This window comes from Manacus vitellinus, unplaced genomic scaffold (assembly GCF_001715985.3).
Source record: "Manacus vitellinus isolate BGI_N305 unplaced genomic scaffold, ASM171598v3 scaffold_31_pilon, whole genome shotgun sequence".
NCBI classification, from domain to species: domain Eukaryota; kingdom Metazoa; phylum Chordata; class Aves; order Passeriformes; family Pipridae; genus Manacus; species Manacus vitellinus.
Genome location: NW_021940379.1, coordinates 1,569,413 through 1,594,491, shown reverse-complemented (window position 1 = coordinate 1,594,491; position 25,079 = coordinate 1,569,413). Strand labels below are relative to the sequence as shown.

Here is a 25,079-nt window from a genome sequence, read left to right as displayed (position 1 = left end):
GCTCTTTTATCTGATTGGAACGGGGTCCTGGTGGTAGTCCTTGGAACTGCTGACATTTTGCTACAGAACAACTATGGAGTTAGTATGAAGTGTGTAATTCATCATAACCTGACTTATTTACTGCCCTAGGGTGCACTGTAGAGTAGTTACTCAGTGCTGGTACTTCAGCGATGGAGTTTTGAAACAAGGAGCTTGTGAGGGCCAGTGGCCTCCAACTCCTGTCTCTGCTGGCACTGGTGGCTGCTGGTGGAGAACTTGGCATCGTACAAGGCCGAGAAACCTGTCCAAACTCAAGTCAGGGTTTAGATAGTGTGAGTAAACTTCTTCAACTTCAGATCTGGGAACCTGTAACTGAACTTGCAGAATTTTTTACTTTTCAGTGAGACCTTTCAAATGGAAGTTGATTTTTCTCTCAGACATCTTTATTGAGGCTGTTTTCCATTTTTCATCTCATGTCCTCAGCTCAGTGTCTTCGTTGTAAGAGGAGCAGAGGTACAACCATTAAACATGATCTCTGATTTAATCAGGGTGGCATCAGTCTCAGTTCTATTATAGGTGTGAGATCTGGTTTCACAGCCAGAACTGTTTTAGATCTCGGGGTTTGTTGCCATACAATTAGACCAGGGCAGTTCTTTGATGCCCTTGGTTCCCCTTACACTGCCAAAAAAGTCATGGAAAACCTCAGAGGGGTTTCACATTCTTTGGGAGAAGATTTGGAATTAGAACAGGAAAGATGAATTCTGAGGCTGCTCAGACTGGAAGTGGTTGATGTGTTTTACCTGAGTTGCTCCAATTTGTGCTAAAAATAACACCAAAGTGCATTAAATAGTGATTCCTCTTGGTGTACTGGGTGGTTGATGAAAATGGTGTTTTCATTCAAACTTGATCTGGCAGAATCACAGTTATTTGGTTTGGACTCACTTTTTAATATAATTCCAAAATAAAGATGGAAGTGGAGTGGTTTATTCACTACATGTGTTCCAGATGTGCTGGGAGGGCACTTCCCAGGGTTTTTCTTGCATCCTACAGCCCTTTCCCTGTCACCCTCTCTGCTAGAGGCTGAAATTCCCATCCTATTTTTTGTTAATCTTCCCAGGTGTTCCTTTCTAAAGCAGCATAAGCTTGTGAAGGCAGCTTGTTCCTTGGAAAAGCTGGTGAACTATGACTTTTCCCACAGAGTAGGATCCCTCTCTAGTGTGTAGGAGCAGGTGAGTGCCCTGGTTTGACTTACACGCCTACACAGCACCTCTCTTGCTTTTCAGAGAGCTTTGATCTGCAGTGCCTGCTCTGATTCTACCCAAGGTCTGTCTGTCCTTTGTGGTGAACATCCTCGAACAAACGATGTGTAAAAACAAATTACTACAGGTTGGCACTTTGAATCTGAACTTGGAATAGGTACAGACCCTACAAAAAGTAGTTGCTGAGTTGTTTTGCCTTAACATTCAACAAAGGCACAATGAATTGTTCTCCAAAATGTTTTTTGGTACCATCAGTGAATGGAATTTTAGCTTTAAACTTTATCTTTAAACTCCCAGGGAGCTTTTGGGGTAGGGGGAAGCAAGTTTGCAGCCAGCGGGCTTTAAAAATGAGTTGTTTGTCTTGTTTGGGGGTGGGGGGAGGAGTGAAGCTGTTTGGTTTAATTAATGAAGATACAAGAGCCAGTGCTGAAACAGTTCCTGCTTTTTCATTCTTAATAACTTCTCTTTGGTTTAACAGGCCATGAACGTAGCTGGCGGATAAATCTGGGCCAGAAACCCATAGTGATGGGCATTTGGTGGCTGCCTTTGTTGCTCTCTTGTTATTTTGACAGGAATAATCACTTAAATGATGTTACTCTGTGATTTCACTTAGACTGGCTGCAAGGAGTTGATTTTTACCATGTTCTTAAAGCATAGGAAAATAACATAAATAGATTTACGGCTGGTATTTTGTGCTCATCCATCTTGCTGCTTTGTTTCTTTTAAAGCTCTGATAACTTTAAGGGGGAAATAAATTGTATTATGGAAAAACTTCACTGAACACAAGTCTTAGAATCCCAGAATCCCAGGATGGTTTGAATTGGAAGGGACCTTAAAAATTATCCAGTCCCACCCCCTGCCATGGGCAGGGACACATCCCACTATCTCAGGTTGCTCCAAGCCCCATCCAGCCTGGCCTTGGACACTTCCAGGGATGGGGCAGCCACAGCTTCTCTGGGCAACCTGTGCCAGGGCCTCACCACCCTCACAGTCTCCTTATCTGGCAGTCCATTTATATTGAAACTCGGTAAATATTGTGGTAGTTTCAGGAAACACTCCTGGTGTTTCACAGGAGGGAGGGTGACTGTGTGTATTTTGACTGCTGTCTTCTAAAACATCCTCTAAGCTGTGAGAGATGTGTGTTGGAACGAGCAGTGCAGCCTCTAAAGGCTGCACATTTGTTATTCCCTTGTTGTCAGGAAATTCTATCACTTTCTGTACATCTTTAATTCCAGGCTTTAAGCTAAAGAACACTTTTTCCCAGGAATGTTTGTTTGAAGTTTAACTCTTGTCTTATGTGGAGAGATGTTAACTGTGCAGAAGAGCTGTGAGATGCAGCATTTCTAGTGGGAGGTGTTGATTTCAAGTGTGCAGCTTTTCATAAAAAAAGCAAATATATTCCCTCCTTGGCATCCCAGTATGAAACTGCCTTGTTCTGTCTTGTGCCTCCTGCAATGTTGAAGTCGAGGGATCCTGTTCACTGCTCAGTGGCAGCTTTTATTAGCACTGATGGGAGTTGATATGGCCTGGGGAGAGTGTGGATTCCAATGTCTCAGAGGTGGGACAGCACCGTGCTGCTCAGGCTCTTCCTGACGGAGCCTCCAGCTCCATCCTGCTGCCTTGGGTGTCTTGGGGGTTCGTTTCTTATCAGCTTCGCTGCCTGAGGCTGAAAAGGAAATTTAATCTGTTGATCTAGGAGGGGTTTTAAAGATGTTCCCAGCTATTTCTTTTGCTCTGCTCTGGTGTTCTGCGTTCCCACCTCTCAGAGGAAGTGCTGTCATGGCTCGCTCAGCCCCAGCAAGGTTTATATTTAGAATTTAGGTCTCGTCTGCATTTTGCACATCGAGTCAACCTCTGCTCTATCTTCAGCCTTGCAGTGAACCACATGACGTGAGCATGGTGAGTGTTCTCAGCGAGGCAGAGCAGCTCTATTTTCAGGGTATAAAAAATTACTAACTCTCAAATGTCTTTGAAATTCTCAATGGAGCGAGGAGGTAACTGCATCACGAGTCACCCCAGGAGCAGGGAGCTGATGCCATTCCATGATGGTAACCAGATCCCTGGCAAAACCAACTTCATGTGCACTAATTCGATGACATTCTTCATTTTAGCTAGAGTCGGTGCCAGGCAGACTTTGAGTCTTCCTTTTGTGCTGCAGCCTGTGCCAGGGCCTCACCACCTTCACAAGGAAGAATTTCATCCCAATATCTAATCTAAACCTGCCCTCTACCAGTTTAAAGCCATTCCCCCCCATGCCCTTGTCCAAAGTCCCTCTCCAGCTCTCTTCAATTCCCTTTAGGCACTGGAAGGGCTCTAAGGTCTCCCTGGAGTCTTCTCCCAGCTGAACACCTCCAGCTCTCCCAGCCTGTCTCCAGAGCAGAGTGGCTCCAGCCCTTGGAGCACCTCTGTGGCCTCCTCTGGACTTGCTCCAGTAGCTCCATGTCCTTGCACTTCCTGGCAGTGATTTCCTGTGACTCCTTTGTCACTGGATGTGCATTGAGTGCTGATGTGGGGAGGAGCGTCCCCATCAGCTCTGCTCTAACCCATGTGTCATATCATTTGTGACACAGTTTGGGTGTTTTGATCAAGATGAAGATATTTTTGCTGTAGCATAAGACACGTGCACATTTCCAAGGGATATATGTGAAACACGTGGATTTTGTTTTGTTTCAATTCAGTGCTGAAGCAAAGGGGTTTGGTTCTCAGATCAAGGCTGGCTCCCTGTCAGCAAGGCCATGGCCCTGGAGATAATAAGGCTGCTGTGGGAGCAGCTGGGGCTTTCCAAAGGAGATAGCTGAGCTAACGGTGTCATGGGATAGAGCAACTTGGGAAGACCTCGGGCCTCTTCCCTCCAGGATGCCGGGGTTCCAGCTGGTCACTCTCACTCCTGGCATTTGCTCCCCAGGTTAGGGCTGAAGGAACGTCGGCATATTCCTGATTTCTGCTGGCATACATCTGCTTTTCTGGGATTTTTGCCGTGCCTTTCCAGGGAGAAGGGGTTGGGATTCAGGCCTGTGCCTCAAACTGGGAAGCAATGAAAAAGTGGAGAATTAAACCAGTCACCCTCTAAAAACAACCCATGTTTCATAAGGGAAATGCTGTCAGCTTTTAGCTGGGATGTAATTGGTGGCTGTGTATCATATCCCTGTGGAAGAGGCAGGGAAAACACATATGGAGAGGCAGCCCTGGGTTGCATAGCAACAGGGAGGATGTCGGGGCTGATGGCATTTCTGAGTTGTTTGGCACTGTGGGACTGGTACTACTCCACTGCCCATGGGAGAGGAGAACATCCATTATTTAAAGGATTTTTGAGCAGAGCAGCGTAGCTCCTTAGGATCTAAGAGTGCTAAATATGTCGTGTGAGTGCTTCCAGACACAGGGAGCATGCCTGTGTTTCCCCAGGTGTGTGCTTATGCATCCGGCAGTGGCACCAGCTCCAGTTCTCCACAATAAACTGGCTTGTCATCCTCAGCCCAGGAGGCACCAGGGCCGTGGGATCATAGAATGGTTTAGGTGGGGAGGGACCTTAAAGCTCATCTTGTTCCACCCCCTGCCATGGGCAGGGACACCTTCCACTATCCCAGGTTGCTTCAAGCCCCATCCAACCTGGCCTTGGACACTTCCAGGGATGGGCAGCCACAGCTTCTCTGGGCAACCTGTGCCAGGGCCTCACCCCCCTCACAGGGAAGAATTTCTTCCCAATATCCCATCTAGCCCTGCCTTCTGGCAGTGGGAAGCCATTACCCTTTGTCCTGTCACTCCAGGCCCTTGTCCAAAGTCCCTCTCCAGTCTCTTGGAGCCCATTCAGGTACTGAAAGGCTGCACTAAGGTCACCCCAGAGCCTTCTCTTCCCCAGGCTTAACAACCCCACCTTTCCTCACAGCAGAGGTGCTCCCTCCCTCTGATCATCTTCATGGCCTCCTCTGGACTTGCTCCAACAGGTTGATGTCCTCCCTTTGCTGGTGACCCCAGAGCTGGACACAGTGCAGAGGGATGTTCCTCCTGAGCAGACACCAAGGTTACTCACTGCTGTCTCCTTACCTGGCCACAGTGGCCTGTATTGTAATGGAAAGACCTGGAGGTTCTGAGATTGATTAATTCAGTTAATTTTGTCCCTGTTCTTGGACCTGGGGCATCATCTCTGCTGATGGTGGAGTCCCTTGGTGTGAGGACACTGTGCTGGATGGGGTGTTGGGGCGGGCTGAGGAGTTGTCCCACGTGGCTCTGCCCGCTGTGGAGCCGGCGCTGGAGGTCTTTAACTTTCCTCATCCGTGAGGTCAGAGAGAAGCTGTTCAATTCCTGGAACTGTTTATCTGTGGCTGCAGTGTTGGAGGGTGGGGGCAGAAGGTGCTGCCCCAGCCTGGGACATTCCCTGAGGCATTTACTCCTTTCAGCAACTAATTTAAACCTGGAGTTGGTCCATCTCCTCACCTGATTGCCAGGAACTAACGGGAACGTTGGGAGGGAGCCATGACTTACTCCTTGTGGGCAGCGCTCGTTCGCCGGATAGTGAGTATGGATGGAAATTGTGGGATGCTGATTCCATGGAGTCAGACTTTCCCCTTACTGTTTCAGCATTTGGGTGCTTCCAAAGAAAAATCTGTGGGCTGTGACCCATAGACCCTCTTAGTGTGGTGGGTTTTTGGTGTTGGTTGGTGTCAATATGATGTTATGTCCTGATAATTCTGTTAGTAGTCCAAAATGTATGGTTTACCTTCTATTAATAGTTCTTGGAATAATCCTAGAATAATTCAGATTATAAAGGGTTATGAAGGTCATGGAGCCCAGCATCCTGGTCAAAGCAGAGACAACTGTGAAATAATAAAATACAATATTAATAGAATACAAAATTAATAGAATAGATGGTATTTTGCCATCCTCCTGGCAGTCTGCAGGGGAACAGTTGTGATGGTTTTCTGGATTTGAAAGGACTTGTAAACTGTGCTTAAATGCAGTGTCACTCTTAAGGGGCAATTTGACCAAATCTCTGACTTCTTTGATTAAAAAAAGGAGAGAGAAAATGAAAAAAAAAAAAAGGCACTTTTCAAGAAATAAGCACAGTTTTTTCTCTGAGTTCTGTATTAACAAGGCAGATGGTCAAAACTTCCTTCCATTGTGCAGTTCCTCCTCATATCCAGTCTATGCCAGTGGATTTTAGCTTTGAACATTCGCACTCAAGCTGTGGGCTGTCACTTCCCCTGGCTGATGTCTCAGGCTCCTTTGCAAACAAAGATATTTTTGAAACTGTCTGTGCAGCTTCTGACTCATGAGATCTCTCCGAGCTGGTGTTCCTCCTATGCCAGGTCTTTATTTCACATTAGTGCGGGAGGGCTTTTCACAAAAACGTCTCCGCTCACTCAGAGCTACGGGTAATTTTTGGGCCGGTAGAACCAATATTGTGTGTGCATCATTTTCAGGAACTGGAAATTGCAGGAGTAATCAGCCCTGGACTATAGCCAAGCCCAGTTTAATTCCAAGGGAGGACTGAAAAAGGCATAATCATAATGTCTCATTTTAGAAGAAGAACCAGAGGCAAAGCAGGACACAGCTCAGCTGCTTTATTTTATATGAAAATTAAGTCAATTTTTTCCTGCTCCTAGCATAAGAATTGGGAAGTTAAAAGATCAAAGATCAAGGAATTACAGCATTTGAAACTTGGATCGAGTGTGGTATTTATTTGGGGAGATTTTTCTGTCATTATAAATAAGAAAATTCCTAATTTGGGCTTATCTTCTGGCTCTAAAAAGACACTAGACCCCTCTTTTTACTGTCCTTTCCTTTGAAATGTCTGGCTTTACTGTATCCTGAATATTTTGTTTATGGAGGAAATGGCTGTACCTGGCCTGGCTTCATGTGTTGATCACCTCGAGTTGTTCTGGAGCATGGTGAAAATGATATAAAAGAGATCTTTGAAAGAAAAGCTAAAACTTATCATTCTTTGCTTGTTAATAATCACCTTCTGGAGAGGATAATTTTTAGGGTTTGTTTTTGCTCAGCACACCCCTCTCCTCCGAGCTTCACAGGCTATAAATTGCTTTCCTCCATGCCCTCAGCCAACACCTCCTCCACAAGCTGGGGAGAGGATCAGCTCCTCTTCCCGCTCCTTATTTCTGTGCTTGGTACCTAAAGAATGGTTATGCTTTCCAATTAATCATTTAAAGTATGTGTTGAAAGGGACTGTCAGGGAAAGACACTGTCATCTTGAAATAAGTAGCTTCCTCCGGAAGCAAAACGCAATAGCAATACCGAATAGAACAAAGTCTCTGGAATCTAGAGCATTACAGATCTCTTGGAATTTGGAGGGTTTTATTCCTCATGTTTAGACTTTCTGTTTGTTTCATTGAATTTAATCTCACAGTGTCTTCAGAAGCGGTAATGTTAGTTCTTTTTCAGGCTTGTTTTGGGTTTAGCATAGAGAATAACACTGTTAATTGTGTCATGTTGGCTGTAAAACGCCATCTCAAAGTTCAAGTATCTATTAACATCAAGTCAAGCGTTGCCTGAAACTGAGGAATATGTGCAGATCAGTTTGTCTGCAGCGTAAGATGTTATTAAGAATTATTGAGCCCTCGCACCAGCCATGTATTTGCATCTGCACTTCCCCGTGGCTGCCACGCCGGCATTATCAGGGCTGGCCACGCATCTCCTTCCAGCCACCACGGCCAGATAACACAGCACTGCGTAAACAAGGCCTCCCCAGTGCTCCCATTCTTGTTTCTAAGCTTTTTAGACTGTTTTCTAGCTAGAAACAACATGATTGCAGTAAAACAGTCTATGCCATGCGTGGAGTAATGGCCCTTAGTCATAGCTGGCGGAAAATACCCTGTACAAATTGATTACAAGAACAGGGTAACTTGTAATGTGAGATTGGGATTGGAAAAAAAAATTCCTAATGAGTTTCAGGTTGGAAAAAAACCCCTGAACAAGCGTGGATAGTGGGGGAAGGGAGTGAGAAGAACGACTGGCATTTGTTAGTGCCTTTCCTAGAAGTGCATCCACTTGCCAAGGGTGCTGTGGCTACCAGGTGAGAGCAGAAGGCCGAGCCCAGGGGTGTTAGTGGAGTCCCTGGAGCAAATCACAGGATTGGGAAGTTACAGAGGGAATTTGTGGAAGCGAAAACCTGAGCCAAGCAGGAAGAAATGCCGTGTGGTTTCTAGGGAGTACCAGACTATTTCTCTTGTTGGAAGCAGCTTGTGCCTGGCTTGTGGTTGGAATCTTGTACCTGGCATGGACTGGGAAATGTGAGAACTCAATTTGTCTCTGGGTGTACATGTATTTATTTATCTATCTCTACATATATGATAGGTTTGACTCAATGATCTTAGAAGTCTTTTCCGACCTTAACGGTCCTACGATTCTATAAACTGTTAGAATCACTGCCAGTGAATCCTGGGGCTGCAGGAACATCTGGAATGAAAAGCAGGAAACATCTGTTCTGTGTAACTCCCAAACTGAGCCCCAGTTTTGCTTGAGTATCACAAACTGGGAATTTAACTTTGTCCTGTCATGGTGTATGGTGGTAGTTGGAGTAAATGGTGGAGCCTTTTGTGGTTTGTTTCTCTCTGCATTAAAAGAGACACTTTGGCAGCAGCAGAGAGTGCCATAGGGCTGGAGAGTTGCTGTGGCCCCTGGGAAATAAGAACTGGCTATGAGAGGTGGAAGTGTTGAGGGACTTCTTCAGCAGCCAAGTATCAGCATTGGTGAATTATCCTTAATGTTTTTGTAGTCTTAAGGCAGCATTCTTTAGGTGTATAAAGTGAAGAAAACATGCATCTCTTTTTTTCTCAAAAATATGAAGGAATTCTCTATATTAAATATGGGATTTCTTAATATTATTGCTACTTTGTGTGTGCTGCCTGAACATAACTAGATGTGTTGGTAGTTTCCACAAATATGTTCTGCTAGGTGGGTCTGAGGTAGAGGGGTTTACAAAGAGAGAAAAATCCTTGGATTTTCCCAAGGGCAGGTGGAAAAACCATGTAATCTGCTGTCAGATAAAATCTTGATAAGCAAAGCTGATTTGGAGCTGAAAGCCATGTTTGTATTTGTTCAGGGTAATGAAGGTGAAAGGGACCAACAGTTAATTATGTGTTCACAGTGTAGGATTTCATGACTCAAACCTCAGTGTGTAACTCAGCACAACTGCAAAGCAAAGGTGCAGCAGGGCTTTATTGACATTGCTCTGCTGCAAATTTGGGGTGCCAGCACTGACACACTTCTCTCCCCAGAAAGGAAAGGGCCTGGGATCCACTCTTTCCTGCCTATGAAAGCAGAAGATCCATGAAATAAAAACACTCAGGAAGTGAGAGGTCAGAGTAGAACAGAGCAAATCCAGCATGGTCTGTCCTGCGCTGGGTTTGAACGTTGCCTCAGCACACATCAGTTTGTCAAGGGCTTTCTGTGCTATTTATTTATAGGGGCCCTGTGCTTATTTATTTATTTATTCATTTTATTTTGAATGTCTTCCAAAGAAAGCTGGGAAAAAAATGGGTCCTTTTATTAAACCCAGGAAAAGAGCAGTAGAGTTGATGTTTGCCTTGCGTGCTTGCGAGATGAAATGCCGTTCCCAGCAGAATTCCTTGTGCTTGCCTAGGTGCTTTGTGAAATTCTGTGCAATGAGATAAGAGCAATATTAAAGCAGCTTGGAGTTACTGAAACCAGGGAGTCACTTCCAGCCTCTAGAATCCATTATTTGCCCAGGAAAACAATGCTTATTGTATAGAGAATGTCATTCTGAGTTCACAGCTGTTTTCCAAGTCTAAGTTTATTCCCGGTTTTACGTTAACCAAGTCTAACTAGCAGATTCAAACCCACTGTTGCCAATAAAACCTGTTAATCTCTCAGCCAACTGATGAAATGTTTCGTTGCAGGACCAGCTGAGGCAGTGCTTCTCCAGGCAGGCGCCGGGAGCGAAGGACACGGACACGCTGGTGCAGGAGCCCGACAGCCAGTACGGCACCTGGAACGAGCAGCGGCACAGCGGGGACAGGTGAGGGGGACGTGGCCCTCTGCAGGCCTGAGGCTTCTCTTAGCTGAGGAGTGAGAGGAAGTCATAGAATCCCAGAATGGCCTGGGTTGAAAGGACCTTAAAGCTCATCTCATTCCAACCCTCTGCCATGAGACACCTTCCACTAGACCAGGTTGCTCCAAGCCCTGTCCAGCCTGGCCTTGGACACTTTTATGTGTTTTATTTGCTTATAAATCTGTTTCTCTCCCACTGGCATTGCCTTAACAGCCATGCTACCAGGTGGGCTAAATGGCAAATCCCTCTGGAACAGGGCTCTGGGTGCTGGGTGTGGTGACATGGGATGCACCTCTCCATGTGCTCTGATACACCTTGAGGGACTGTGGCCACTTCCAGACTCTGAAGTGTTTCATTGTGGTGGAGGATGAAATGGAATATCAGTCGAGTGAAAGATTGTATTGCTGATGCTTTTCTCTTCTTAAAATGATGAAATGAAATAAACCTAGAGCAGCAAAGTGTGAGGTTTTTTATAGTTTACATCTTTTGTGTAAATTATGGCTTGATCTACCCTGAGCCTGTGTCCTGTCTGCTCAGTGTAGTATGAAAATAGCATTTTACATGGTTTTTAATGCTGTGCTCGTTGAGATCTTATAGCTGACAATAATGTCAATTGTTTGGTGTGTTCTGCAGTTGAGAACTGTGTGTTATAAATATTTTATTGCTTATGAAATCAGGGTAGTTTTCAGCTTGAGGTTCAGCGAGCTGAGTGACGTGCCAACAGTGACAGCCAGGCTGCTGTAAAATTAACTCTGATTTCAGGATGGTACAGACATTTTCTGAGATCAGTTTCCTAACAAAGGTGCTTATCTCAGCTCCGAAGCAGACAGCATTGGAGAGTGATTTCAGTCCATCTATGCTGGTATGAACAGCTCCACCTAAACGTTCCAGTGCACTGAAGGATTGAATTCAATCCCCATGTGCGGCAATTTTGTTTCCACCGTAAGGAATGTTTGGGTTTTGCTTTTTTTACAGTGTAATGATGACAGTGTAGAGACTTCTCAGCATTTTACCACCCCATTGCTCTGCTTTGGCTTGACTTATGGCTCATTGTGGGGGAATTACTCATGTATTAATCAGGCACTCAGAGAGGAATGAGATTAATGTACTTTTAAATAATGGAAATCTTCCTGGAATGTATTGCAAGTGCATTTTGTCTGCAGTGTATTTTTTATGAAGCAGGCAGCCCCTGCCAGAACCAGTGAGATGTTCTCCCCATCCCACCACGGGTGCTATGAGCAGGGCTCTGCCTTCGTTGCCTCCTCCTGGCCTCAGCTTGGGGGCAGGAACTTGCAGGAGACGTTGATAATCCAGCTTTCCTGTTTGGCCTGGCTCACTTCCCTCAGAGTTTATCCCTTCCCAGCTGCACACCCGTAGTGTCGTGTCTCGCACGCACCCGCCCCGACAGCGGGGACCCAACGGTGTCACCACCCTGCTGTGCCTGTGCTGTGCTGGGGGAACCTCTAGGTTTGGGCATTTCCCGGTGTTTGAGCCATGGAGTGATCATTTTAGGAGTGTTTCATTAATGCACCTGTGAATGAACTCATCTTCATGGAAGCACAGTCATTAAGGTTGGAAAAGACCTCCAAGGTCATTGAGTCCAACCTTTGCCCAAATCCCACCGTGCCCACATAACCATATGGCCAAGTGCCACGTCTGCTTGGTTCTTGAACACTTCCAGAGACAGTGTATAGACACCTGTATTAGATGGGAACCTGCAACTACAGAATACAAAAGGGCATATAAAGGGAGGAATTTCTTCCTGGAAAGGGTGGTCAGGCATTGGAAGGGGCTGCCCAGGGAGGTGGGGGAGTCCCCATCCCTGAAGGTGTTCAAGAAACAACTGGATGTGGCACTCAGTGCTCTGGGCTGGGTGACAAGGTGGGGATCAGTCACAGGTTGGACTCGATGGTTTTGGAGGTCTTTTCCAACCTAAATGATTCTGGGATTTTTGAATGGACATTGTTTCCTGTGTGACACACCAGGCAAACAGTGAGAGCTCCCTTTGGATTCTCACTCTTCAGCAGTATAAAAGCAGGATTCCTTTCCTTTCTGACTCCTAATTTCACATGCTGAAGCAACACATTCTTTATGGCCTCTTAACACTGTCTTGCTAAAACTAATTACATTTAATTGCAAGTGAAAGTGAGGATTGATCTCAGTTTATTGCCCATTGTGATAACCATCCTACTGGTTTTCTGTGCTCCACATGAAGGATGATTTTTCAGAGAAGTAAATGCACCTGTGGAACACTGGGGGCAGTTTATGGATATGCTTATAAACCCTGAAATCTTAATGAAGCAGTAGGAAAAGGTGCATTATACATCTCAGTAATGAGAACTGAAAATGTGTTTTCAATTTCATTTTTTTGACGGGAATTTCCCCCCTAATTTGCTGTTCAGTTGGAAAGAATCCACTGTGCATGACAGGGTTTCGACTCCAGGCATCCTTCCCACTTTTGGGGATGGGCTATGCCACAGGAATCGGTGTGTAACAGGGTTGTAATTGTGCAGGAGCTCCAAAGGAGAATCCATTGGGAAGATTGGTGAATGAGGAACCACCAACCAGTGTAAATTCAGCTGGATTTCTGTCACATCTTCCTCTCGGATATTTTGGTTTGAAAAACCTTAGGGAGTTGTATCAGCTGCAGCCCTGGGATGTAGCAGGGAAGAGGCTTTTTGGAGATGTGCACATCAGACAGGATCCTTTCAACACACACTTTAATTTCCATGAAACGTCCTAAGCCTGCAGATTGTCTCTCCTCTCCCCATTCTTGCAGTGGGTCTAAAGACTGACGCTGTGGATACCAAATATCATTCGAAGCAAAAATCCTAGACAAAAACTTGTCCTGGAGCTCATTAGTGCCATTCTTAATTATCCTGGGGCCCACTGGTGAAGAAGGGAAGCAGCATTCCCTGTGCTCGTGTGCTGGAAGCCCTCTGTGCAGTGTCTGCTCTGCCAGGCTGGACGTTGTACCATGTACTGGTGCTGATGGATGTTGTTATCCAGCAGTAAACTCCTGAGTGTTTTCTTCCCAGGATTGCTGTCACTGTGGGCTGTACCAAATACTAAGGTTTATTGTTTAAAAAATGGGCATATATTGATATGTTCATGTACTTTTGGGTTTAGAACAGTTTTCCTAGATATGTGCTCAAGAAATGGTGCTTAGTTAGAAAAGACTTCCTCCAAGAGGAGGAGAAAAATTAGAATTCCATAAATACTTCTGGTTCTGTTTTTTTTTTTTTTAAACTGGGAATTAGAAGCAATACGGCCTGATTTTTACTGACAGTAGAATATTCCTACTTTATCCTGTTGTTTAAAGGAATATTCCAGCCTGTGTGACAAAGGGAGACACCACTGTAACAGCTTTCAGCCCTGACACTGTAGCTCATTCCTGTTAGTCTAGGCAAAGGGAGGATTTCTGGGAATACCCTGGGAGCATCTCAGCACTGGGGTGCGGGTCCTGGACACTATTGCTCGTTCCTGTCAGTCTAGGCAAAGGAGGGAATCCTAGGAATACACTGGGAGCATCCCAGCACTGGTGTGCAGTTCCTGCCACCCTGTGCGCTTTCCCTGAGACACCCCTAAAGCTCTGCCTGCAGAGCCCAGCCTTAGGGTGCCACCTGGTGCCCACCTCTCCTTCAGCTCCAGCATTCCTGAAGGGAAAAGCCTCTGGCTGGCTGGAATACACCCCAATCCCCAATATACTGTAAATCCAAGGAATGAAAGCTGATGGAAGGGATCCACACCCAAATGTTGCTGGTACTTGCTGCCTCCAAAGGTGCCTTGGCTCCTCATAGCTGTAGTTTCAGTTCCACCTTTATTTAAGTTCTCCTGACCACGTGTGATCCAGACTGTCCTTGCAGGGTGTTTGTTTACCCTGAAGTCTCACAGATGCCATTTGCTCCATTTTCAGCTTTGTGCCCGAATCCCCTTCCCTGGAAAATGACGTTGTCTCAACGCGGAAGCAGGCCCCGAACAGCCGCCCGTCCTCGCTGTCCTCGCAGACAGAACAGCCCTCCCTGGCTGAGCACCATGACTTCAACAAAGACCAAAGGAGCACCAGCCTGGACCGTTCCAGCACTGACATGGACTCCACTGATGGGACTGATTTACCTCCTGCGGGAGACACATTCCCTGATGACAAGACCACTGATTTCTCCTTCATTGATGTAAGTTGCCATCATGGGAAACAGAAATTCTCCTTCTGTGTCACCTGTATTGTTCCCTGTGTTAATCACTGCAAAGCAGTTTCTTCTGGAAAATTTGCACCCAGTTTTCTTCTGCCTTTCCTTTCCCACACTGAATTTTCTCAGCTGCCTTCCTGCCTGAAAAGCTTAGGATCAAAGTTCTTCTAGTCTCTGCAATGTTTAGGTTCCGAGAGATTCCATAAAGCTGCTGGTCTCAGATAATTAAACATGGAATCCCAGGCTGATTCGGGTTAGAAGGGACCTTAAAGCTCATCCATTCCCACCCCCTGCCATAGACAGGGACACCTTCCACTAGACCAGGTTGCTGCTAACCCTGTCCAACCTGGTCTTGAACACTTCCAGCTGCTCTGGGCACTGCCAGTGTCTTCCTAGAGTTGCTGTTTCTCTTTGAGCTGTAACAGAAGAATTAAATGGCTTTATGAACACTGGAAACATAATTAAATAACACAATGTGCTGTGAGCCATGCAGATTTAAGGCTATAAAGGCATTCACTAATATTTTTCTTATTTACAATTAGGCTCTTTCTGTAATAACTCATAGCTGCATTTTAAAGGATTTTTTCATACTGAAAAATCTTGCACTGGTATAAGACCAGGAATTTCTGGCCATACACAGTTAATGAGGTTAGAGTTCTTTGCAAGAACTTTGGTTAAGTTGGAGAAGTCCTCCAAGACCACTGAATCCAGCCATTGCCCCAGCACTGCCAAGGCCACCACTAACCCATGTCCCCAAGTGCCACATCCACACGGTGTTTGAACACTTCCAGAAGATCCTGTATTGTGCTGTCCCTGGGCCGCTAAAGGTGTCTCAGTAAAACATGAGTAGCTCCAAGTACGGCTGGAAAATGCTGTTTATTGAGTAGTTTATTCCTGACCTGAAATCTCTGGAAAAGAAACAAACCCACATCTTCTGAAGAAGAGGAGGCTCAGGAATATCTCCTGGTTGCAGGGAAGTCTCTAACAGCAAATTGCTTTAAGCAAGTAAATAAATTACAGCTCCTAGTTTTGGTTTGTAAATGTTATTGCCTATAGGATGTGTTGGAAGTGACTGATCACAGACGTTTTCTGAATGCTGTGACACTAAATTTGGAGTGTCCTTGTTGCTGGTGAGTGGCTTTGAATGTCTGTGGCTGGCAGGGAAGCTGCAGCACTGCACTGGGAGAGGATTTTGCGTACTTGCTCTTCTTAGATCCCACTCTTCAGATTGGCCTTCAGCTGCTATTAGCTAGGAAGACCTGTATTCATAAAACACTCTAGGAACCAAACTCCTATGTATTGCAGTTATTTTTTGTATTAATTTAGTGCAAATAATTAATGCAGATCAGACATCCACAGCCCAGAGCCACGATGCACCACCCCCTCACCATAAATTCTGTTTAAGTTTTAACTACAAGAATAATAAGCAGGCAAATAGTTTAATAAACTGAATGGGTTAATGCAATGACGGGGGTTGGGAAGTCATTGTGGAGGAGATGGAGTTTATTTCCAGGCTGGTTGAAGGGTGTGGGTTTTTTCCAGCACACGGCTGTCCTGGACTCCAGTGCCCTCAAAACTCGGGTGCAGCTCAGCAAAAAGCGGCGCCGCCGGAACCCCACGTCCCACTCGCTGAGGAGGAGCAGAGGACTGGAGTTTGAGAACAGATTTTCCTTGGTGGAAGAACCAGATAATGCCTGGATGTTCAAGGATTCCACAGGTATCCCTCAGCTACCTGAAATAATCAGCTGTGATCAGCTTGGGTGTAAGGCGGGAGTTTCTAAATGACATTTCTAAATCCTGCTCTTCATTTGCACTTGAATGGAAGGAGAGATCTAGAACAAGGGATAGATGAAAAGCTGACTAATGGTTCCCCCACTCTGCTTTTTTTTAAACAATTAATTAGAGGAGAAGAAAACTATGCAACAGGAAGATTCTGAGGAGGAAGAGAAGATCCAGCATACTCCGAGGTCATCTGCGGTACAAGCCCAGAGACTCCCCGTGTTCCCAGGAATGGATCATTCTGTTCTCAAGGTGAGCGCAGGCAGAGCACATCAGGTGAGAGATAAACCAGTTCAGGAGCTGCTGATGCTTTATAAGGAATCCCTGCCCTGATTTTAGGCATGAATTTTTTTTGTTTTTATAAATGAGTGATCTGGTTTGCATTAAAAAAAAGCCTGAATGCTTGCTTAAAGGGATCCCTTTCTTTGTTTTTTTATTTAGGCCCAGCTACGGAAAAGACAAGAGTCTGAGAGTGCTGGGGACACCGGTTCTGCTCAGCTCTTCAAATCCCCCAAAGCCCAGCTAGGGACTCCCGGGAGCAGAGTGCTGCCCTCCAGTGTGGAGAAGGAGGACAGGTGAGAGAATTCCAGCCCCAACGATGCTGATACTGGTTTTGGTGGAAGAAAAAAAAAATAATGCAAGAAATTGGATATTTCTTTTTTTGTTTCTATAATGAGTTTTCATAATGAAGGAATAAAGATTATTTTTTTATATCTTAGGTCAGAAGAAAAGTCTCCTCAGTGGTTGAAGGAGCTGAAATCAAAGAAGAGACAGAGCCATTACGAGAATCAGGTTTGAAAAGGTACCTGGGGCAGGAAGGGGGGCTTTGCTAAGTGTGGGTGTGCAGAGACAAAACCACACTTTCTTTAATAAGCACTGTGTCAGCACTAACTCTGAGACCTTTACCCTGCCACATCCACCAGGACTGTCAGTAGTTGTGTGTTAGGGCAGAGCAGGTGTTGTTTCACTCCCAGGTGAAAGTGTCACTGGTTCTCTGCAGATAATTTAATTGTCACAACCCTTGCTCTGTTGGGGCTGTGATTTCTTGGTGCTTCCAGCAGGCAAGAACAAGTCTGGTGCTGCATAACCGAGGCTTGCACACAGTTTGAACACCTTGTGTTGTTCCAGCAGAATTTCTAGCAGCTTTTGAGCTTTTAATATGTTAAATAGGACAATACCAAGGTGACACTACAACAGAAATACACATTTTGGGGGGTTTCCTATCGTAGTCCCTGGGAGGGGCTGACTGTCTGACTGTGTCACACCATTACTTCAATTCCTTCTGTTTTTTCCTTCCAGACAGTGATTCTAACTAGAAGAAGATAAAGAAGTTTAACAGAAGCCTTAACTCATCTGAACCTAAACCCCCATGTCATGTTGCTGCTGTTTGCTTCCTGCCTCAACTGCTCTGTGCATGGTGCCTTCCTGTTTTGTGGAGAAAGCTGCTTCAATTCATAGTCAAATACAAAGCTGTGTCTGTCAGGTCAGGGGGATGGTGTCACTTCAGACCTGCCTGCCAGGAGGACCCATGGTTCCTGGTTAGCACTTCAGAAAGTCTTGGAAAATGAAGATACTTGGGAGTGCTGTGATGCAGGGAACTCCCCTCGCTGTCGAACTGTGTAGGTGTTCAGCACTCAGAGCTGTGACCTCTGGTAGATGTGTCTGGCTGGGCTTTGTGTTTGTTTATGAAAATAACAATTTTAATCAAATTTATCTTTTTTTTTTTTTTTTGAAACAAATAGTAAGCTCCTATTTAGAATGAAGTTTGTGGAAGGTGAGAGTGGAAGAACAAATCATGTTTACTGCCATATTGAAAAAGGAAACTTGATTATTTTTTGTAAAATGTATTTTTGATTGGCTTATATTTACATGTGATCTGCTGACCTGGCAGATGGAGATAATTTTTAGATGAACAAAATGTTAACTTTTGTCACTCTTGAAGTGGTATATTCTGTGTTTTGTCAGCATGTGGAATAATTGCTTCATTGGAATGTCTTTCCTAAAAAGGATCAAGCAATAATGTCAACCAGTTCTCTTTAAAAAAAAAAAGTAAAAATATGTAAATACTGTTTTTATAACAAAAAAGGAAGGGAAGAGGGAGGATGTTACACTCATATCAGGGTTCCAGTTAATTGTTGAATGTCACTTTAATAGCAGTTTGGATAGTCCCACTTCTTATTTTTATTTGTTAATCTGTAAATACCAGGTTTAAGTTTTTATTTTTATGCTGATTTTGTGAGATAACCTAAATGTGATCTTCAGTTTCTCAGATGATTTCCTGTCCTTCCTTTGGCAAGACCGATGTGCTGATAGCGGAGTAGGGCTCTCATGGACCACGCGGGTGTTTGGGAATCACTCATCCCCAGACATGTCTGTATCTCTGATTCTGAAATACCAACACCATGGCCATGTAAGACATAACTGATTCTTGTCCCAGATAAGTGCTCTTTCAGTGAACCTTTAAAAATGAAGCCCAAGAAGGGAGGTGATTTGTCCTGTCAAATTCCTCAGGCTCGACCAGGAAAGCATGAAGAGGGAACGGAGAGTGGAGTGTTCTCCTCACCTGCCAGAGCTGGGGCTGCTCCTTGGGTTGCACTTCCTATGTCCTGCTGAGGGGCTCCTCTAGATTCTAACCATAAAGCACCAGCACTTCCCCTCATTTTCCTTTCTCTTTTTTCCGATCAGTGTTCTGGGAGCTCGATTCCCGTGGGGTTACCACAGCGGTGGCCTGCCTGCTCTGCTGTCTGTCAGGCTTGTAGCTGCCAAAACCATGTGCCAATTCTTCTCATGAAGGAGTCACAGAGGAGGTGATTTGCAGTCCCAGTCTGCTCTAGGAAATAGCAGCAGGATGTCAGGAGACAAGTCCCATATGCCCATTTCTCGCTCCCAGATTTAGCTCTGATGGCAGCTCCCGGTGTGGAGATGAGACGAAGACATTTATCTTATGTAAAAGTCTTTCCTTGCTGCTCTGCCCTATTTGTTATGGGAGCTGTTGCCACTGTTAGTTTTGCAGCCCCTCTGCTCCCCATGGAGCAGGGATCCCCCAGGATCTTTGATGCTGGGAGTTGGGAGGTGGGCCCTGTCGAGCTCAGCCACCACCATCAACCAGCTCTTCTCAGCTCATTTTAAAACGTTGCACAGATTTTCTTCTCTCTCCTTTAGATGATGGTGGAAAAGGCAACTCTTTTTCTTTCGGGATACATTTTTTATGGCAGCACCCAAGGGTTCCATCGCTGTGTCCCAGGTGTGACACACACCTGGGCCAGCCCGAGCAGCCTGTGCAGGTGTGAGTAGGGTGGCGATGGCTCTGCTCACTCAGATGATGTGGGGCCTGTTTTAACCCCACTAATCAGGTAATTCCCTGCTTACAGGAACATTTACACAGGCTGGATTTTCCACTGGAGCAGGTGACAGTGTTGTGTTCCCAACAGTTGGAGGATTTACTGGCTCTTGGTCTCATAACTGAAGGCCAGAAATTCTGTAACTGTTTGCTGTGTGTTGAGGAAACTGAGGGGATTAACACGAGGTTTCCACGAAGCCCTTGAATGTGTTTGCATTTCCACGTCTGCTTGGACAATGCACTGAAACTTACTGTATTGAGTAGTTTAACCTACTACTGAGAAATGTTTAATGCTTAAATGTCTAATTAAAAAGCATCTTTAGAATGTTGTTGAATGGGACAGTGTTTTTTCTGCTCTATTATTTCTTTATATTGTACATGGATTAAATATCTACTTCCTTCTCTCCGGGCTATCACTCTGTAATAAAAGATATATAAATATGTTATTACTTCTTAAATGATAGAACAGACTGTAATACAGTTTATATAATTCTATTTTAATTCCAGATAATGTTTGTTGGAATTTTTTACACTTTAACTTTTGTTACCACGTGTTTTTTTCTGCTGTTTGATGGAGATGGAAGACATCCAAGACTTTCTCTGAAGTGGCCTGACAGGAATTACCCCCCCACACACCACCCCCTTTTCTCTTGCACAAAAGTTCGTTTCACCCTGGAATTTGTTTATTGGCAAACTAAAACGCACCATGGTGCAGATTTGGGAATGCAAAGTGGTGCCTGTGAAAGGTTTGTTACCTCAGCCCTTGTGCAGACACCGGAATGTGCCGCCTGTCTCAGGTGTTGCACCCAGGATATGGTTGGATGTGCAGGTGGCCCAGGGAGAACTGGAGCACAGAATGACTTAGAGGGGATCAGGGCAAATGTCAGGTAAATAATTCATATCCTTTGATTTAACCATCCCTGCCCCAGTAACAGGCACTTCAGTCTCGGCTCCTTTTCCCCTTGTGATGGAAAAAGCTGGGGCTGGTGCTGCAGAGTTGGTGCCCTTTAACTGACCTTGTGGAGCTGGAGGAGCTGCCTGCCCATAACTCCATGGTCCAGCCCCGGTACACTCCAGGAGTGGTCAGTGCATCCTGGAGGGAGCAGGATTGCCAGCACAGGCTGGGCTGGGGCTGCTCTGTGGAAAATGAAGTCAGTGGGATGTGGTGGTGTGGGAGGTGTTAGCGTGTCCCACACGGGCTGTGGTGCAGGGGGTTCATTTTCACAGCAGATACCTGACTTGGAACAGTAAATGGCTGATTTCTGCAGGGATGGAATGTTTTGTGGGGAAATGGGAAGCTCCAGGATGCTACTGAAGGATGGGATGGGGATGAAGGGCCTTGCCATGAGCAGCTCTAATGCTCAGCACGACGGGACAGGTTTCCATTCCGGTTCAAATGCCTGGCCCAGGGCATTTGCTTTTCTGACAATTTCAGTAAAGGTTTCTCGTGTAGTTCTGGATTTCAGGATGAGCCGTGATCGGAGCAGGTAGGAAACCCTGCAAGAGCTGTAAATGGTGCTGTGTGCTGCGTGCAGCTGAACTCAGCATTCCTTGGGGAGTCATAGGATGGTTTGGGTTGGAAAGGACTTTTAAAGTCGAAGAGGAAATCAGCTGAGTGAAACACTCCCAGCTTGGTGCCTGGTGTGGAAGGGCTGTACTCCCCCCAGTTACATTGTCCTGTGCCTGTAGAGGTGGATGAACCCCTGTACAAGGCACTTGGCTCCCAAAACCACCTGTTATACACCCCAAGATGTGCCTCAAACCCTGCTGTGTGCCAACATGCTCCTGGGAAATGGGCCGGGGAGGGAGCGGGACTGGGAGCCAAAGAACGAACAGGCTCAGTGGAGAGAACCATCCTGGTAAGGGCCAAAGCTGAAGCAAGAACCCTGACCTGGAGATCCTGAGGTCCTTTCCTGCCCTGGAACCAACTGCCCCAGCTTCCCTCCAAGTTCCCAGAGCCGACTCCGACCCCACTCCATCTTGTGTCGGAGCCCAAACAAACGGTCAATATTTTGCCCGGTTTTTGCTTTGCGCTGCGCTCGGTTTCCAGGCTAAACCCTCCCGTGAAATGCTGATGGGAGAGTTTTCCAGAGAACCTGGCAAGAAGCAGCGTGAACGTGCTGATGTGAATTTCGACGTTAATCTTCTGTAAATCGAGTGGCCCATTTCCGAGGGACAGCCGGGAGAAATCTGAATGACGTTTCCATAGCCCGCGCTATTGAGATGAAATCTCATGGATGGAATTCCGTGGACGCAGCTGCTGTATCAGCGCTCGGATAATGTGCTGTTCTGTTCAGAAGCAACCCATAAATAGCGGGGCCGACCGTGCCGCCGGCAGAGCGGAACCACACCGGAGAGGTACCAGCAGCACTGCTTGGACTGGAAGGGGCTTTAAAACAGAACTAGAGTGTCTGAGTCGAGGTGTCACCGAGTGAAGGGTTGGCTCGTGCGTGGCGAGAAGTGATGCTGCAGGGTTTGATTAAGGACATTGATCGAACTCTTTTATTCGTCTTTTAACCCCTCGCTGACCCTTGCGTAGCGAGGCCAGGGAAGCGTTTTCCAGCGGGTTTCCTATTTGAGCAGGAGCTTTGTGGATGTTCTTGGAGAGCGAGGAGGGGGCTCTCGCCACCGTCCCCCCAGCCAAGGCAGCAGCAGCAGCTCCAGCTGCCGCGTCCGGTGCCCCCTGGGATACTGGAGCAAGGGAGAGGTGTCAGGTTTATGTTAGTGGGAAAAGATGTCAGCAGCTGGAAGCTGAAATCTGGCAAATTCCTGCTGGAAACAAAGGCCAAGCTGTGAGACAGGAGTTTAGTGACAACTGGGTGAGCTGCCCAAGGCAGAGGGATCCGTGTCCCTTGGGAGATGGCTCAGGTCGGTCCTGCAGATGAACTGGGTGAGGATGTGGGGCCCACGTGCAGGAGGGGGAGGAGGATGGATCACAGAGCTTCCTCCTAGCCCAGACATCCGTGGGGATTTACAGCTGCTGCACTGGGGATCTGTGTTAGCTGTTCTGCCTGTTCCTAGGCCAGCTTCATCCTTTGTGTTTTATGAAGGACTTCAGAGCCCGTTAACCTCCTGCAATTTGGGTTTTCCAGGCATAATGACTGAGCAGCAAAGTCCCCCCGAGCAGATGGCGACTGGGGAGGGAGCTGGCGAGCGAGGTGGCATCTACAAGGTATACTGGGGGCAACTGGTTCCAGACGGACGTTGGGGGATGCTGTGGGTCCCCGTGGGATGCATGTGTGTGAGCCAGGCTGGAACCAGTACCAGCACTGCAGGCTGTACTGGGGACATGAGCGGCCTCCAGCTCTCCTGCAGCAGCGCGTGGGTGTCACCGCCCGGGTGCTGAGTGGAGCCACAGGCTGGGGAGGGAGACTGGGGCCGAGGATTTGCTGCTGCCTGGCAGGAGGGATGCTGTCCCTGCCTGTGTGGCTGCCAGGGGCGTTCTCCCGCCAGTCTGGTGTGCAGCTGCCCAGTGATTTAATCCAGGAGACAAAGCATCCCGTCACAGTGGGACCAGCTGTGGGTCTGGGCAGTGAAACTCTCTGGCTGTGTGTTTAGGTTTGAATTAAGCTCGTAGGTTGGTTGGAGGTAAATCAACTGTGGGGGTGCGGTGGCTGCAGCCCTTCCCGCAGCTCAGGACACCAGGCAAAGCTGTTCCTGGCTGGGAAGGCTGGAGGTGGGAGCAGATCCTGCAAGTGGGGTAAAGAAGTGCTGGGATCTTGGGCTGCTTATTGCTTTGGAGTGCGCAGAAGTTCCTGAGGAACACGGGTGTCACCTCTGTCCTTTGAACCCCCCATACGTGGTGTCTGCAGGAGGCTCTGCCCTTGTCCCGGGCTCAGGGGTTGCAGCTGGGACCCCTTTGGGGCAGGGCCCAGGGGGTGTGCCCCAGGACCTTCCTGATCCCTGGACTGTGCTGGGCACCCTGGGCCCTGCTCCCTGCTGTGCTCCTGCTCCCGGCACTGCCTCCAGCCCATCCTGCAGCTCAGCCTCAAGGCTCTGCCAGGAGCAGAAGGACCAGGGAGGTGTTGGGGTCTCTGTACCTGACAGGTTTAGAAGGAAACACTAAATAATGAGCTTGGTCCAGGCCAGGCCAGAGGAATTGTTGGGTTTGGAGGAGCAGAGATAAGAAAAGGATGGGCCATGAGCAGGCTGGGGCAGGAGACACTATCCCACAACTCTGGGGGTCTCAGCCCAAACCCTCTGTGTTTCCAGTGCTGTGTTTGAGCTGGTCACTTGTTTTCAGCTTGTCATGGAGGAAATTCAAGCAAACACCCTCGGCCAGAGTATGGCCTCAGAGTGAGGCCCAGAGCCATGTCAGGGCAGAGGCACTTGGCAGGAACTGTCTCTGCCGTGGGTGAGGAGTGACATTGGTATAGGGCAACCGGGACAGATGGACATGGCCACTTTGCTCCCCTGCTGCTCCCATTTCCAGGGGATCCCTGCAGTGGGGCAGGGTGTTCCCTCCACAGCATGGCTGTGGCAGTGGCTGACAGTGTCTCTCCCCATCTTAGATCACGATCTACGAGCTGGAGAATTTCCAGGGGAAGAAGTGTGAGCTGACAGAGGAGCTCCCCAACATCACTGAGAAAGAGATGGAGAAGGTGGGCTCCATCCAGGTGGAGTCTGGCCCGTAAGTCCAGGGTGGGGAGGATGGATCAGCCTCGGGGGAGGTGGGGCAGGGAGAGCATCCCCCCCTCACGCTGGGGTCCCACAGGTGGCTGGGCTTCGAGCGCCAAGGCTACGCCGGGGAGCAGTTCGTGCTGGAGAAGGGCGACTACCCACGCTGGGACTCCTGGTCCAACAGCCACCTCAGCGACAGCCTGATGTCCCTCCGCCCCATCCAGATCGTGAGTGGGGCTGTCTTGGGGTGGCTGTGCCCCCTAGGGATGGCCACAGCGCTGGGGACCACCAGGCTGGGAGGGTCCCGGGGGGCTGGGGGCAGCCCCTGACCACTGTTTTCCCCCAGGACAGCGCCGACCACAAGATCCACCTCTTTGAGAATGCAGGCTACACCGGGAGGAAGATGGAGATCGTGGATGACGACGTTCCCAGCCTTTGGGCCCACGGCTTCCAGGACCGCGTGGCCAGTGTCAAGGCCCTGAATGGAACGTAAGGACAGGGGGCACTGGGTGCACATGAGGACACCCCAACAGGGTACTGTCCAGTGGCACCATGGTTGGTCCTCCCAGGGTGGTGGCAGGGAGGCCTGGCACTGCCACTGCCCTTCCCATGGTGCTGCTTGTGTCCATCATGCCCCTTGTTCCCTCCTCCCCCACCTTTTCCCTGGCCCACAGGAAGTAATGGGGGCCAGGGTGGTGTCCCTGGGGCTGTGTGATGGCTCCTTGCCCTAACCCACTGCCAGAACAATGGAGCTATGGCTCCTTCTCCACCCTGGACTCTCCATCCACTCCCAGCACATGGCATTTCCCACCCGGGCTCTGTGGCTGCAGCCTGTGCGGTGACATTTGGTGACAGGGCAGTGGCCCTGGGCAGCATCCCCTGGCTGTGGCAGG

General features: G+C 47.5%; 2 protein-coding genes across 8 annotated transcripts in view; both read left to right on the top strand.

Moving 5' to 3' along the window:
• KIAA1671 (KIAA1671 ortholog) overlaps window positions 1-20,072 on the top strand; it is a 46,206-nt gene extending 26,134 nt beyond the window's left edge. For 3 of the 4 annotated variants that reach the window (XM_018076379.2, XM_008926701.3, XM_018076380.3), the window contains 7 exons: window positions 10,109-10,227; window positions 14,177-14,432; window positions 15,990-16,164; window positions 16,351-16,478; window positions 16,668-16,801; window positions 16,946-17,028; window positions 17,526-20,072. In XM_018076379.2, coding sequence (XP_017931868.2) covers window positions 10,109-10,227; window positions 14,177-14,432; window positions 15,990-16,164; window positions 16,351-16,478; window positions 16,668-16,801; window positions 16,946-17,024 — 891 coding nt within the window. In that variant the 3' untranslated portion in view covers window positions 17,025-17,028; window positions 17,526-20,072. Of the gene's footprint in view, window positions 1-5,524; window positions 5,748-10,108; window positions 10,228-14,176; window positions 14,433-15,989; window positions 16,165-16,350; window positions 16,479-16,667; window positions 16,802-16,945; window positions 17,029-17,525 lie in introns of those variants that run through there. The other variant, XM_018076382.3, reaches the window with a different exon arrangement.
• Window positions 20,073-20,550: 478 nt separating this feature from the next.
• The window catches only part of LOC103760220 (beta-crystallin B3), an 11,001-nt gene continuing 6,472 nt past the window's right edge, over window positions 20,551-25,079 (top strand). Inside the window, exons 1-5 of one of the 4 annotated variants that reach the window (XM_029961187.1) lie at window positions 21,900-21,924; window positions 22,659-22,738; window positions 24,078-24,196; window positions 24,281-24,413; window positions 24,533-24,675. In XM_029961187.1, the coding sequence (XP_029817047.1) occupies window positions 22,664-22,738; window positions 24,078-24,196; window positions 24,281-24,413; window positions 24,533-24,675 (470 nt within the window). In that variant the 5' untranslated portion in view covers window positions 21,900-21,924; window positions 22,659-22,663. Of the gene's footprint in view, window positions 22,739-24,077; window positions 24,197-24,280; window positions 25,018-25,079 lie in introns of those variants that run through there. The other 3 variants (XM_018076219.3, XM_029961186.1, XM_025895501.2) reach the window with 3 other exon arrangements.